This window comes from Hylobates moloch, unplaced genomic scaffold (assembly GCF_009828535.3).
Source record: "Hylobates moloch isolate HMO894 unplaced genomic scaffold, HMol_V3 SCAFFOLD_10, whole genome shotgun sequence".
In the NCBI taxonomy this organism is placed as follows: domain Eukaryota; kingdom Metazoa; phylum Chordata; class Mammalia; order Primates; family Hylobatidae; genus Hylobates; species Hylobates moloch.
Window position 1 is genome coordinate 66,509,039 of NW_026652285.1, and position 14,648 is coordinate 66,523,686.

General features: G+C 48.2%; 1 protein-coding gene across 1 annotated transcript in view; it reads left to right on the top strand.

Moving 5' to 3' along the window:
* The first annotated feature begins 1,367 nt into the window (after window positions 1–1,367).
* LOC131384485 (uncharacterized) overlaps window positions 1,368–14,648 on the top strand; it is a 57,026-nt gene continuing 43,745 nt past the window's right edge. Inside the window, exons 1-5 of the mRNA XM_058445914.1 lie at window positions 1,368–1,389; window positions 3,322–3,623; window positions 6,986–7,144; window positions 9,729–9,899; window positions 12,434–13,074. Of these exons, the coding sequence (XP_058301897.1) occupies window positions 1,368–1,389; window positions 3,322–3,623; window positions 6,986–7,144; window positions 9,729–9,899; window positions 12,434–13,074 (1,295 nt within the window). The remainder of the gene's footprint in view (window positions 1,390–3,321; window positions 3,624–6,985; window positions 7,145–9,728; window positions 9,900–12,433; window positions 13,075–14,648) is intronic.

The following is a 14,648-nucleotide window of genomic DNA, read 5'->3' on the forward strand; positions in this document are numbered from 1 at the left end:
AGCCTCAGCTCAAATGCCAAGTCTTCCAGGAAGGCTTGTGCACAGGCCAAGAATGATCATTAGAACACTCAACCGATAGTGGCTTAAGTAACAAAGATGTTTATCTCACCAGAAGTCTCCAGCAAGGTGGTTCCAGGTTCTTTCAGCAGCTCACTGATGTCAAGGTCAATGGTCTGGATCGGCATCTCTGCTGCCCTTCAGGGCTTTACTTCTTGATCACAAGACAGCTGCTGTAGTGCAGTGATCATGTCGTTACACAACTGCAGTCAAGGCAGAAAGGAGAGGCAGCAGGAAAAAAAAAACAGGTGGGCAGTTTTCCTTTTTTATCATAGAGGGAAGAATTTCCCAGTAAATCTTCTAGCAAAATTCCCCTGACATCTCATTGGCGAGTACTAGTCCATGTAGCCAAACCTGCCCTAAATGTTGGGGTGACTGGGGGACAGTATCTGGCCTGGGGGATGACCTTTACATAATGATCTTGTCCATCATGGACCTGTCTCAGGAGTTAAGAGCAGCCAGGGTGCTCCTAGCAAGACAGAAGGCAGCTGGGCGCAGGGGCTCATGCCTGTAATCACAACACTTTGGGAGGCCAAGGTAGGCGGATTACTTGAGGTCAGGAGTTCCAGCCTGGCCAACATGGCAAAATCCCATCTCTACTAAAAATACGAAAATTAGCCAGGTGTGGTGGTGGGCACCTGTAATCCCAGCTACTCAGGAGGCTGAGGCACGAGAATTATTTGAACCTAGAGGCAGAGGTTGCAATGAGGCGAGATTGCACCACTGCACTCCAGTCTGGGCCATAGAGCAAGATTCAGTACCAAAAAAACAAACAAAAAAAAAAGAAGGCAATGGCTCTAGTACAGTCAGCAACAGACAGAGGCTGCCACACCTTCCCCATCCTTTCTATTTCCACTTGCAAGTAGTCTTGTATTCTCTAAATGTTTACAGCTTCTTATCTCTCAAGGCTCATAATATTTCCTACCTTTTCGTTATCAGTTAGGATTGCAGACCTGGCTTGTAGTGGCTTTGTTGTTCTCACATAACTATAGGTTGGAGAGAAGTGAGCATTGACATGGGTCCAGCAGTTCACTGATGTCAGCATCCATATCTGTGCTTTTCTTGGTAGTTTCCCTCATGGTTACAAAACAGCTGCTACAACTCCAGCTTTTGAGTCTTCACACAAGGTGGAAAGATATGGGAAGGTGTGGTGAAATTTGCATGTTTCTTTTCCCAGGAGTGCAAAAAAGTTTCTTCGACGCCTCTGAGCAGACTTCAACACGTTTCATTGGACCAAAGCGTATCACATGACCACCCCTTGACGTCAGTCTGATGAGGGGAGTAGTCAGCGTTTCTGGCCTTGATGGAAGATGGTTAGGGATGTCATGACAGGTGGGCCAGCTGGGATGCCTGCAACTCTCCTTCTGTATCTGTCATCTCCTTTGGACTGAGAGCTCTGTGAGAGCAGGGATATTGCCATATTTCTTTTTTTATTATTATTTTATTTTGTGTAGAGACAGGGACTTGCTACATTGCCCAGGCTAGTCTCGAACTCCTGGCTCAAGCAATCCTCCCGCCTCAGCCTCCCAAAGTGCTGGGAGTGCAGGCATGAGCTACTGCACCCAGCCTATTTCTTATTTATGACTTTGGAGCTGATTATACAGGAGTGTTGTGGTAAGTAACTGGGACAGTGCATACTGAGAACTCATATGTGCTGAGCCCTCCAAGAGTGGCTGTCACCATCATGAATAAGGAGCAGTCACAGCACCTTCAGCCCCCCAGGGCCCATCTTGTGTCTTGAACATATTTGATGCTGGATGCCTGTGTGCTGAATAGGGGCTGAGAGTGTTGGGTGTGGGTTTTCACTCCTTCCTCCCTGCTCCCCATGGTCTCATGAGCATGTCTAGCAATGTAACACACCCATCCTTTTTTGTGTGTTTGATATGGAGTCTTGCTCTTTCACCCAGGCTGGAGTGCAGTGGCGTGATCTCAGCCCACTGCAAGCTCCGCCTCCGAAGTTCAAGAAATTCTCCTGCCTCAGCCTCTTGAGTAGCTGAGATTACAGGCGCCTGCCACCACGCCCAGCTAATTTTTGTATTTTTAGTAGAGACAGGGTTTCATCAGGTTGGCCAGGCTGGTCCCGAACTGCTGATCTCAGGTGATCCACCCTCCTAGGCCTCCCAGTGCTAGGACTACAGGCATGAGCCACCGCGCCCAGCCACACCTATATATTTTACCATGAACCTTCACATCTATAGGACAACCTCATCTGTGAGGCAACAAAGCTTGCCAGGAAAAGAGAAAGAGTCATATGGAATGTGACACATTGCAGCCTTGGAAAGGTTATCCTACCTCTCTGTGCCTCAGTTTCTCTGACTTAATGAAAGCTAATTTCTTGAGCCTCTTAGGGCTGTGGAGATGAAATAAGAAATAACACATGACAATGCCGGCCCAATATGGGTGCTCAACTAGTGCCCCTTGTTTAGACTGGCTGATCCTCCAGGAACCCCCAGGCAGGCAGGCTAGACAGGCACTGAGGGCTGGGAAAGGCCAAGTCACAATCCAGAGACTGGTGATGCCCAGGATCAGAGAGGAAGTGCTGAGAGATGGCCTCGTTCAACACACGTGAATGAAGGAACAGGAGAGGCCAGGAGCTACCTGCCTCACATGGTCCAGCTGTGGTGGGGTGGTGGCCCTATCCCCCAACTCCTCCCTGCTAACCTGAGGCCAGGATGCTGTGCCTAGGAGTAGCTGGATTTCAGTAGGTTCATCTTCTCAATTACACAGGACCACAGACTCTTTCAGTAAAGAGCCAGAAAGTAAATACTTAAGACTTTGCAGGTCATGCGTGGACTCTGTTGCGTATCTTTGTTTTTGTTGTTTTGTTTTTCGCTTTTTGTTTTATACAATGTCTAAAAAATGGCCAGGCGCGGTGGCTCACCCCTGTAATCCCAGCACTTTGGGAGGCCAAGGTGGGCAGATCACCTGAGGTCAGGAGTTTAAGACCAGCCTGACCAACATGGCAAAGCCTCGTCTCTCCTAAAAATACAAAATTAGCCGGGCATGGTGGCACATGCCTGTAATCCCAGATACTTGGGAGGCTGAGGCAGAAGAATTGCTTGAACTCAGGAGGCGGAGGTTGCCGTGAGTGGAGACCACGCCATTGCACTCCAGCCTGGACAACAAGAGTGAAGCTCTGTCTCAAAAAAAAAAAAAAAAAAGTCTGAAAAATCTAAGAACCATCTTGGCACACAAGCTACAAAGAAAGGAGCTGCAGCTGGATTTGGCTACCTGACTCCCCGACATGTCCTGGCGCCCCTGAAGCACTCAAGGAGCTTCCTTGCTTCATCCCCTGGAAGAAAGCCAGGCCTGGCAATGGCACTATTGTGACGTGGCTCCCAGAGCAGTTTCAGGCCTGTTCTAGCATCTGTCCAGGGCGGCAGCCTGAGAGCCATGGAGCCGCTGGGTGCAGCACTGTCCTGCCCATGTGCATGGAGCTGATTACGTCATCTGCACTGCTGCTCTCCTGCTCCCATAACTTCTGCAAACAGTGCCTGGAGCTGATCTTGGTTTGCCAGAATTGCACCCAGGTCCAGGGACGGTTCTGTTGTCCAGTGTGTAGGAAAGTAAGAGGAAAATCAGCGCCCTTTCACTCCACGAGGGAGCAGACTTCTTTTTTGTTGTTGTTGTTGTTGTTGAGACGGAGTCTTGCTCTTTCGCCCAGGCCGGAGTGCAGTGGTGCGATCTCGGCTCACTGCAAGCTCCGCCTCCCGGGTTCACACCATTCTCCTGCCTCAGCCCCTCTAGTAGCTGGGACTACAGGCACCAGCCACCGCTCCCGACTAATTTTTTGTATTTTTAGTAGAGACGGGGTTTCACCGTGTTAACCAGGATGGTCTTGATCTCCTGACCTCGTGATCCGCCCGCCTGGGCCTCCCAAAGTGCTGGGATTACAAGCATGAGCCACAGCGCCCGACCATGGGAGCAGACTTCTTTCTGGTCTGCACTCTTCGAACCCTGGCCCATGAGAAAACTGGGGACGTTGGGCCCCAAAATGAAGACCAGCAAGACAGACCCACATCTCTGAAGGGTTGTGGGAGGGTGTTGGGAGGGGTAGGACAGGCTTTTCCTTTAGGCTTAGAAGTCCCATCGGGACCCACAGGGAGGAGCTACAGGAGGATGTACATTGTGGCCTAAGGTTGGAGAGAAGGTTCTCATAGAACAGCTTGTTCAGTATGCGCTGGGGTAGGTAGAACCATTTATTAGCACTTGCTAGGTACCTTGTCACTGTGGTGGAAGACCAGAGAAGTAGAGCTGATGAGGGCTCAGACTTCGTCCTTCAAGGAGAGATGGACCACGCATATAATGGGAGACCCCACAGTGCAGGTCTGCAATGCAATGCAGGGGACAGGAAGGCCACAAGGGAGGCACTGCTGGGTAGAATCTATAGTAGGACTGACGCTGATGGAGAGGGCAATCCAGGAAGAGACAGTGGCAGATACCAAGGCCCAAGAAAGAGGGCCTAAGAAAGGAGGTGCTTAAGGGCCTGGCCCAGAGATCAGGGAGGCTTGAGTGTAAGGTGCTGTGGGAGAACCTGGGGCTGTAGGGTACCCACCCAAAGGGTAGGTAGGACATATTCCAGGATGCCCTATACATCAAGCAAAGGGCTTTGCATTTTATCCTGTAAGCAGAGGGGAGCTAGGGACATATTTTAACCTGGAAAGGGTCATCATAATGTTGACTTCTGAAAGCACAATGTCACATGCTGTCATGGAAATGCTTTGTGTAACATTTCGCCAGCTGGACTGTAGGAATCATGATTGGTGTTGCTCCAGGCCCTTTGGATATTTGTGGAAGGAAGGAAGAAAATCTAGAAGGAATAGGTTGCAGGCAGAGGAATCCTAAGGGGCTGGAGGGCAGGGAGAAAGACAGGCACTGATCTCCCAGGCGGTCATCGCCTGGCTTTTGGGGAAGGGCTGCCATGAGGTGACTGCAGAGACAGGGGCAGCAGCTCAGAAGCAGCACACATTTCGATGGATCATTTTATTTCTCAACCTGGAATTTTCACTTATTTGTACATTTATTTTTAAATCATATCAAAGAAATAGTGTAGAAAAGAGTTTATAATGAAAAGCAATGCTGCCATCCCACCCCTAGTCCCACTCTCCAGAGGCAATCTCTCCTAACTTTTTCTACATCATTCTTCCTGCACTCACCACCATAGCTCTGAGTATGTGTTCATCTTGCCATTCTTCACCCACTGGTTTTAGACGCTACTGGCATTTGCTGCCTCTCCGATGACCGAGCTTCTCGTGCACAGCTCCTTCCTCATCTTCCTTCCCTGAGCAGGTCCATGGCAACCTTAATTTCTCTATTGTGATTTTAAGTTATGCACCAAGCAACTAGAGATAACGGCACCCTCGGAAGCTCCACTTTGGAAGGGAGGCGGTCCTTGTCCCCTGCCCTGCTCCTCTGGCTTTCCTCCTCCCAGGTGACGGACATACAGGCTCCTCAGACTCCGGGAGACCATAAGGAACCTGCAAAGGGCACAGGAAGTACACTGGAGGTCTTCGCAGAAATTTTGTTGGCCTGGATTTGGGGGTTGGGCAGGTCATGCAGGTGCGGTCCCAAGAGGATTGAGCAGGAGTAGAGGTGCGTCCTCACCCTGACAGAACACAGGGGATCGAGTGGAGGGACAGTGCTGGCTGGGATACTGGCTGCACCTGCGGCCTCGAAGGGTGGGAAAGAGCTTTGGATTGATTGAGTAGAGGTAGAGATTTGAGAGAGGAGGGAGGGAGAGGACTGGTGTGCCCAGCTCTGAAGGCAGACCCTCTGGGACATTTTTCAATGCTCTTCAGTTTTCTTTGAAAAGAAAAAAGGCCCAGATCCCAGGCACTGGCCTATTCATCTTCCCTGGGGTATTCATTCTGCTGAATCCTGGAAAAGATTTATATACCAGTGGCATTCTGTAGTGAGTGCTAGGCTGGAATTCAAACCCAGGTCCACCTCTTTTCAAGACAAGTTCTTTTCTCATTTCCGAGGGACCAGGGAAATTCTTAGTGGGGTAGAAAAGAAATCACTTCCCTGCACTGGTTCTGTTGGGGCCAAAAGATCAGGAGATGATTGCCACTGAAAAGGTAGTTTGTTACTCGGAGTTCCCAAGAGGAGGGAGCCCCCCACCACGCAGGGCCACATGGGGAAGCCCCAGGGTTGATCAGGAGGCAAAGGGAATGGCAGGGAACTGTGGTCCAGGGCCTTTGCTGTGGTTTCCACAGGAACAAATGGGGAGGGGAGGGTAAGCAGGGTAAAGACTGGCTAGTGTGAATCATTTCAGTGGGCTCTGAGGCATAGGAGCTGTGCCTTGCTCTCTGGTAATTAGGGCAGGTAGACAGTGGCCTGCGTGTGAGAAGGTTGGATGGTTGGGGGTGTGGGATCTGGGTTGGTTGGTTTGCATCTGAAAAGCACAGTCCTAGGTGAGATCCTTTACTCTGTCTAGGAGTTGGCTAACCCTGGGAGGGCAGGCCCCAGGTGCCAAAACATCAAAACACAGACAATAAAAGACACAGTGAGACCTGGTCCTTCGTTCTCTGCACTCCACTGGCATATCCAACTGTGCAGTCATTGACTGTGAGCATTTGTCTTACCACTGGACTGCGTTTCTGTGGAAGACAGAGTAGGTCCTAACCAAAACTCAACGGACTGAAAGAACGCAGGTTCCAGTTTCACCTGATGGAGTTTGTAGTGACTTTCACAACAGATGCTGGTACCAGGCCCACGGCAGGGCCAGCCTGGAAGTGTTACCGTGCAGGGTTCTCAGTCACTTCCTTCTCCAGGTCTTGTCAGCCTTCCCCAGGGTGGAATGTGAGTTCTTTCCTCCTCCCGGATGGTGTTTTAGTGACCAGGAAGGGACATATTTCAAACTTCCCCGAAGATGAGGTGGCCTTTGGCCTCAGGAATTTGCCACAAACTCATGTCATCTCTGTTTTAGGACATTTATTTGAAGGGCAAGAGAACAAATGGATTGCAGGGAAACATCCTGGCTGAAAATATCCTGGAAAAGCTTAAGGAAGTACTTGAGACACTTCACACCGGGGAGCAAAACCAGCTCACTCAGATATGTGAAAAGCGTGGAGAAATCATGAATCTGGTATTAAATTATACTTTTTAATATTTTCTTTTTGCCTAGCTGCCCAATTTGTTAAATTACTCGGTAACCTTACATAGTTGAAACCAGATGTTTACTCAGGAGTATAGTAGAGGATTACTTTCCAAATCCACAACCCAATGCTAACTTTATTCTTCATTTGTAACGTGGAGCCCAGGGACGAATGTGCGTGTGTGTGTGGCGGGGGATATGCGTGTGTGTGTGGGGGGGGTGCATGTGTGTGTGCATGTGTGTGCGTGCAGTATTCAGCCCTGCAGCCCACAGCGGGGTTGAAGGGGTCACATGTAGAAGGGCTCAAACAGGTACAGAGATTTATGAGATTTATGACACTCCAGCCACCCTCAGTCATCTCGGAGAGAGGGTGCGGTAGGATGAGACTGGCGAACCCGCTATTCCTTCTGTTGCCTCCCGAATGGCTGGTGAGGAGTGACTCCTTTGGAGAGCTGAGTGTAATTCTGGCGTTTAGATGCTCAGCACACATTTTCCGCACAGTGTGCCATATGAACCCTTGGTTGTTTCTGTGCAATGCTCTGTACATTGTACATTTCTACACACATATCTACAGTGTGCCTTGTACAAAACTAGATGTGTTCTACAAGACACTCCACATTCCCTTGCTAAGGGATCTTCAAAGGGAATTTTGAGGTAATTTTCCCCTTTGGCACTAACTTTAGGATGGATCCTTCTGTCAGATGGGATACCCCTTTAAAAGGCTTTAATTCTTTGCTGTTCACAAAGCACATTTACAACCTTTAGCCTACTTGACTCCCCAAGCAACCCCAGAGGGGCAGGAGAAGGCAGAATTTCCATGTTTCATAGATTAGGTAGCATCAGCCACCAGCCTCAGGAGCCTCATCTAGGTTGCTTGTCTTTGCTAATTATCAGGTGTAAACTAAGTTGACAATATTTTTTTTTTTTTTGAGATGGAGTCTCACTCTATCGCCCAGGCTGGAGTGCAGTGGCGCGATCTCGGCTCACTGCAAACTCCACCTCCCAGGTTCACGCCATTCTCCTGCCTCAGCCTCCCGAGTAGCTGGGACTACAGGCACCCGCCACAACGTCCAGCTAATTTTTTTGTATTTTTAGTAGAGACGGGGTTTCACCGTGTTAGCCAGGATGGTCTCGATCTCCTGACCTCGTGATCTGCCCACCTCAGCCTCCCAAAATGCTGGGATTACAGGCATGAGCCACCGGGCCCGGCCCCCTAAGTTGACAATTTACTTGGAAGAAGTCAAAAGTATTCATGGGACTTCATAATTCTGCCACAACTTGAAACTCTGAAGCCAACTCCAAAAGCAGAGATGTGGCACTGAAAGAGGCTCTGGAAGAGGGTCTCCTAGTTCTGAATCAGGTCCGCCGCGGTGGGGCAGGGTCTCTCTGAGATGCTCTACCCTCAACCAGCCACCTGGGCCACCGCCTGAGCCACTCCTCTCTTCCTTGCAGCTTGCACTTCTGCTGAGATCAATGACACTGCTTGGGACAGGCTAGGTCAAGCCCCTTAGGTGCAATTATGTATTCCTCTTTAGATTATGCCTTTAAGAATTGGTTTAGTTTTTCACAAGTTTGCTATGGTTCTGCCTCATCTTCAGCAGTCACCTCTATGGTGTTCATTCAGAGCCTGCCCCTGAACTGAGTAAGGAAGGGGTGGAAGCAGAAGAAGCAGGCAGGGGGGATGGCTCCTCTTTGGTCCCTTCCATCTAGAAATGTGCTCAGCTTTCAGTCCCGTAGTGGGGCTCACTTTGTTTGTGAAGGTCCTTATAATATTATCAACAGCTACCAGGGGTTTAATGTCGTCCAGGTGTCAGGCACCACTCCAGGCATCTTACGTGCATCGCCCTATTTAATTCTCACGGCAGTCCTATGAGGCAGGTGGTGTGGCAATGTGGGAAAAGCTCTGACCTTAGACTCAGAAGGACCTTGTCTTCTAATCCCAGTGCTGTCCCTTCCTGGCAAGTTATTTGCAGCCTTCTGAGCTTCCTCACCCATAAAACCGTACTATGTAGGCTGGGCGCAGTAGCCCATACCTGTAATCCCAGCACTTTGGGAGGCTAAGGCGGGCAAATCACTTGAGGACAGGAGTTGGAGACCAGCCTGGCCAATGTGGCGAAACTCTGCCTCTACTAAAAATACAAAAAATTAGCTGGGCGTGGTGGCACGTGCCTGTAGTCCCAGCTGCTTGGGAGGCTGAGGCAGGAGAATTACTTGAACCCAGGAGGCGGAGGTTGCAGTGAGCTGAAATTGCACCACTGCACTCCAGCCTGGGTGACAAAGCAAGACCCTGTCTAAAACAACAACAACAACAACAACAAACAATACTATCTAAAGCAAAGGGTGGTTGTGTGAGGATTCTGTGAAATAACAACATGCACTTACTAAATCACCACCAGACCATCCTAGTACTATCATCACCTCTGTTCTACACACACCAGGGTGTCCTGTGCAACTGACTTTTAATAGTTGCTTCACACATTCACAATGTCATCAGCCTGGGTAGGGCAGGTCTCTAGTGCATAGGGTTGGAAAAGGAAGGAAAGAAAGTTTCACTGACTTTTCTTTTCTCAATCAGATGTGCCTAAGTGATGAAAAGCCAATATGCAGGATATTCAAGCTCTCTGGGGACCACAGTTCTCACCAGGTAGCCAAGATTGCTGATGTGTACACAGAGAGGAAAGCTAGCTTTGCTGAGAACATTCAGCAGGTGCTGCAGAGATCTGAGAGCACAGCCCAGGAAACGGAGGTATGGCTTGAATGGTTCCTCTCCTGTCCCCACATTAACAGGAAGACAATGTTTGGTTCTGGTTTCAACAGTTTTCTCTTCAGAGCACAAGGCCAACAAAGGCAGTGTATAAATGCAAGGGAGAAATCATACATTGCATTCTCTAGAGACGGGTTCCCCTTGAGTCTGTCCTGAAACATGCCAAGTTTTGAAATGTGCACCTTAAGAACTGGGTCAGTCCTGATTGCTTTCAGGACTTCAAAAAATGAACAGTTAATAGCCAATTAATTTACCTTCCCTGAGTTCAGAAGATGGAGCTAAGACACCCTCTAGGGAGACCAAAGCAGTTAGAGTACATAGGACAGAGTTCAGAGAGGAGATGGTTACACAAACAGAGATCCTGGAGACCTGTCAAGAGTCTTCCTTGAGTACTCAGCAGTGAACTGATCAGCATATGTCTGTGAAGACACTACCCAAGGTCAGACAAGGAAACATAAAAATATTGAGGGAAGAGCACCTGATGCTTGCACAGGACAAGGAACAATGCCTATTTCCACAAGACTGGAAAAACTCATACATCATGGAACACTGGGAAGAGTACTCAGAAGGTCTTGCCTCCAAGTAGTCAGGAATAATTAGCCCTAGATGGACCACTGCTGTGGACCCACCTAAAAAACAATAAAAGCAAGACCTGAAAGGATCAAACTCTTTCCAAGTACCTCCACTGCATCCCATAACAAAATTGAAGATTTATAGGAATACAAAAATATCCAGCTCCCAACCAAGTAAAATTCACAATGTCTGGCATCCAATCAAAGATTACCAGGCAGGCAAACAAGCAGGAAAACATAGTCTATAATGAGGACAATAATCACACAATCAAAATCAAATCAGGACTGAGACAGATGTTAGAATTAGTAGATGAAGACACTAAAAGTTATTATAATTATATTCCATATTTCAGAAAGTTACAGACACAAAATATAAAAATATTCAAATTAGATCTACATCTATGTACTCAAAAATTAAAAATTTTTTAATTTTTTTATTATTTTTATTTATTTATTTATTTGAGATGGAGTCTCACTGTCTCCCAGGCTGGAGTGCAGTGGCACAATCTTGGGTCACTGCAAGCTCCACCTCCCAGGTTCACACCATTCTCCTGCCTCAGCCTCCCGAGTAGCTGGGACTACAGGTGCCTGCTACCACGCCCAGCTAATTTTTTGTATTTTTAGTAGAGACGGGGTTTTACCGTGTTAGCCAGGATGGTCTCGATCTCCTGACCTCATGATCTGCCCACCTCAGCCTCCCAAAGTGCTGGGATTACAGGCGTAAGTCACTATGCCTGGCCAGGATCCCTTTCTTCGAAGGCAGGAAACTGAGATTCAAGGCTACCCAGCTAGCAAGAACCAAGATTCTCCTGGGTCTGTGTGGCTTCATTGATGTGCTTTCCCCTACTTTTTGCTGCCCCATCTGGAAAGACCTGATCATGGGGTGATGCTGGTACTGGGTTTTATTGATTTTATTTATTTTTGAGAGAGGGTCCTGCTGTGTCACCCAGGCTGGAGTGCAGTGGCACAATCACGGCTCACTGCAGCCTTGACCTCCTGGGCTCAAGGGATCCTCCCATCTCAGCCTCCCGAATAGCTGGGACTACAGGCATGTACCATCATGCTCAGCTAATTTTTGCAAATTTTGCAGAGTTGGGGTTGTGCCATGTTGCCCAGGCTGGCCTCAAACTCCTGCGCTCAAGCAATCCACCTGCCTTGGGTCTCAAAGTGTTGGGATTACAGGTGTGAGCTGCCACGCCCAGCTTTGTGCTGGGCTTTAGGGATGAACTGAAGACCAACAGTTCTGGAGTATGAGATCTTGACTTTTTCTAGAAATATTAGAATGGTTGCATCTGAGATTTCATTTATTTCCCTCTAAATTATTCAGGTGATTTCTTCCATGTGGCTATTCTTTCAACAATAATCTGCATTTGGCTGTAGCAGAAGTCCATGAGCAATGGCTTTAAAAAATCAGGGGTTCTATTTTTTTACTTTAATGAAATGTCCCAAGGTAGGAAGTCAAGGCTGGCTGGCTTGGGAGCCGTGATGCTCCAGCCCTTTTCTCTCGACCATTTGGTAGGTGCTCGTCAGCACGTAGTCACAGGATGGCTGTCCAATATAGGCATCGTGTCCATGATCCCGGCAAAGGGAAAGGGAAGGGTCAAGACTGGTCCCAGGGGCACATACCCACTTTTAAGCAGCTTCCTAGAAGCCCACCTGACTGGATTCTACTTCTGCTTCCATTGCACACCTGGTTACTCCCAATGTCAAGGGGAGCAGAAAATGAATGTAGTATTTTTAGCTGCCCACATTGGTTCCCCCGAAGAATCAGAGTTATTTGGGTAGAAAAGAGGTGAAAAACGGGTAGTGGGCTGGCAACCAGCAGTGTCTGCCAGGCCTGGGGCCTCCCTGCCTCAGGGTGGAAGCCCAGGCAGAGCAGAACCTGTAGGCTGGAGGGCCTCCCTGCAGGGCTTGCCTAAGTGTGTGTTAGTGCTCCCTTGGCAGGACACAGCGAGGCTCATCAGACCTGTCCACCAGCACCACCAGCACAAGGACCATGATCAAAACCATTGGAAACTGCCTGATCAGCAGCATCCACAGCCGCAGCCTGGAGGAGGAGGAGCTGGAGCTAGAGCATGCCTCCGAGTTGGAGAGGCTGCAGTGGGTGGCCCGGGACCTCACAACCCCCCGCCAGCTCTGCCACCAGATACTGAGGCTCCTGCAGCAGCACCAGAATGCAATACAGTTTCTGCAGGAAAAGACAAAAAGCTCAGGACACAGATGAAGAGGTTCATGCACGATGGCATGGTCCCCCAGGGCCCTGAAAAGGACAACGTGTCTATCAGGCACTATTTTCAAGAGCTCATTAAAGGAATAGATATTGCTGGCTTGGTCCTGCCTGAGTTAGCCCAGGCGCTGGCCACCGTGGCCAGGCTGCCCGAGGCCTGCAGGACGGGCAGGGCCACGCAGAGCGAACTGTTGGAACAAACGCTCCAGGAGATTTTATGCAAGTCAGAGTTGGGCTTGCTGCCAAAACCGAACAAAGAGGCAAAGCTTCCTGGGGACCCATGTTATTCCTCCTCCATTTCCTTCACTGGTGTGTTCTCCACACAAGGAAGTGGGCTTAAGTCTGGAGAATCAACAGCGTAAAGTCATATTTTGGCCTCAAAATGTCAAAAACTTTGATCATTTTGCCTATAATTTGAAAGTTGCTAGACTTCACTTCTTAAAAAGAAAAAAAAAAACAAACTTTCCACATTGTGATCTCTCTCTTGATTTGGATTATTCTGCTGCTAATTAATCATCCAATTTTTTTTTCATTTTTAATGGAAACCTGCTTTAAAAGCTTGTTGCTGAAAGCTAACATAGGAGGGCTTTAACTAGTGGGAGATGCTGGGCTTGGCTCAGCTGGAGGTGGTGCAGGAGGTGAGTTCTTGGCACAACTGAACAGAACAGCATTGTACTCTGATGACTTACTATGCAATTTCAGCTCAGTTGAGCTTCAAATACTAGACATTACAATGGCAATGACTCCACAGAAATGAAGCCTTTTGTTAGCTCTTGTCCATGGATTTTGTTCTTTTTCCTTCACAACAGTCCTAACTACAGTTTATTAAATGCTTACCATAGACTACTATGCACCCTTTATATTAATGAGTTAATTTAATTCTCAAAATAACTAAAAGAGCTGAGAATTATTATCTCCACCTTATAGGGGGACACTCAGGGTCAAAAAATGTAAGTAACTGGTTTAGGATCACACATTTACTTAAACAGTGAGCCGTAAAACAAATTCAAGTCCATCTGGGTGAGGCCTGGCTTCTTGTAGGATATTCCCAAGTCTCTGAAAGCAGTACTGATTTGGAAACATCACCTTAAAGAACACTGCTGGCCTGGGGCGGTGGCTCACGCCTGTAATCTCAGCACTTTCAGAGGCCAACGCGGGAGGATCACTTGAGGCCAGGAGCTTGAGACCAGTCTGGGCAACATAGGAAGACCTTGTCTCTACAAAAAAAAAAAAAAAATTCTTTTTTTAAATGTTCTAGCGTGGTGTCCCCCACCTGTAGTTCCAGCTACTTGGGACGCTGAGGTGAGAGGACAGCTTTACCTAGGAGTTCCAAGCTTCAGTGAGCTATGATCGTGCCACTGCACTCCAGCCTGAGGGACAGAGTGACATCCTATCTCAAAAAAAAACCACTATTACAATTCTCCAGAAGTTTACTCACTCTTCTTTCCAGTCCACTAGTTTTTATTAAACATTTATCTTAAAATTCAGTGTTTATGAAATACTTTGTGAATGCCTATTATGCACAAGCACTGAGTTTAATGCTTTACATACATTGCATTATGAGAACTCCATTCCACCTGAGGAGGTAAGCATTAGAGTGCCCAGTGCCGACCAAACAGACAGATGAACTGAGGTGAAAGGAGATCAGCAGTTTGTCCAAAATCGCAAATTGCATGGTAGAAACGTGGATTCTAGATGTTACTCTCAAGCCAGTCCTCCTCCTAACCACTTTATTAGTAACATCTCCGGTTGCACGTGACAGAAATTCCATCCAGCTCCAGGTGAGAAAAGAGGGAAATGTACAGCTTCTGATGCTTAATGGGGAAGGGGTGGAGTGGCCTTGAGGATGCCTGGATGTGGGGACTCAGCTGTTATCATCACCTCTTTCTCTGTTTTTTGTCTCTTTTTCTTTTTGAGACAGAGTCTCGCTCT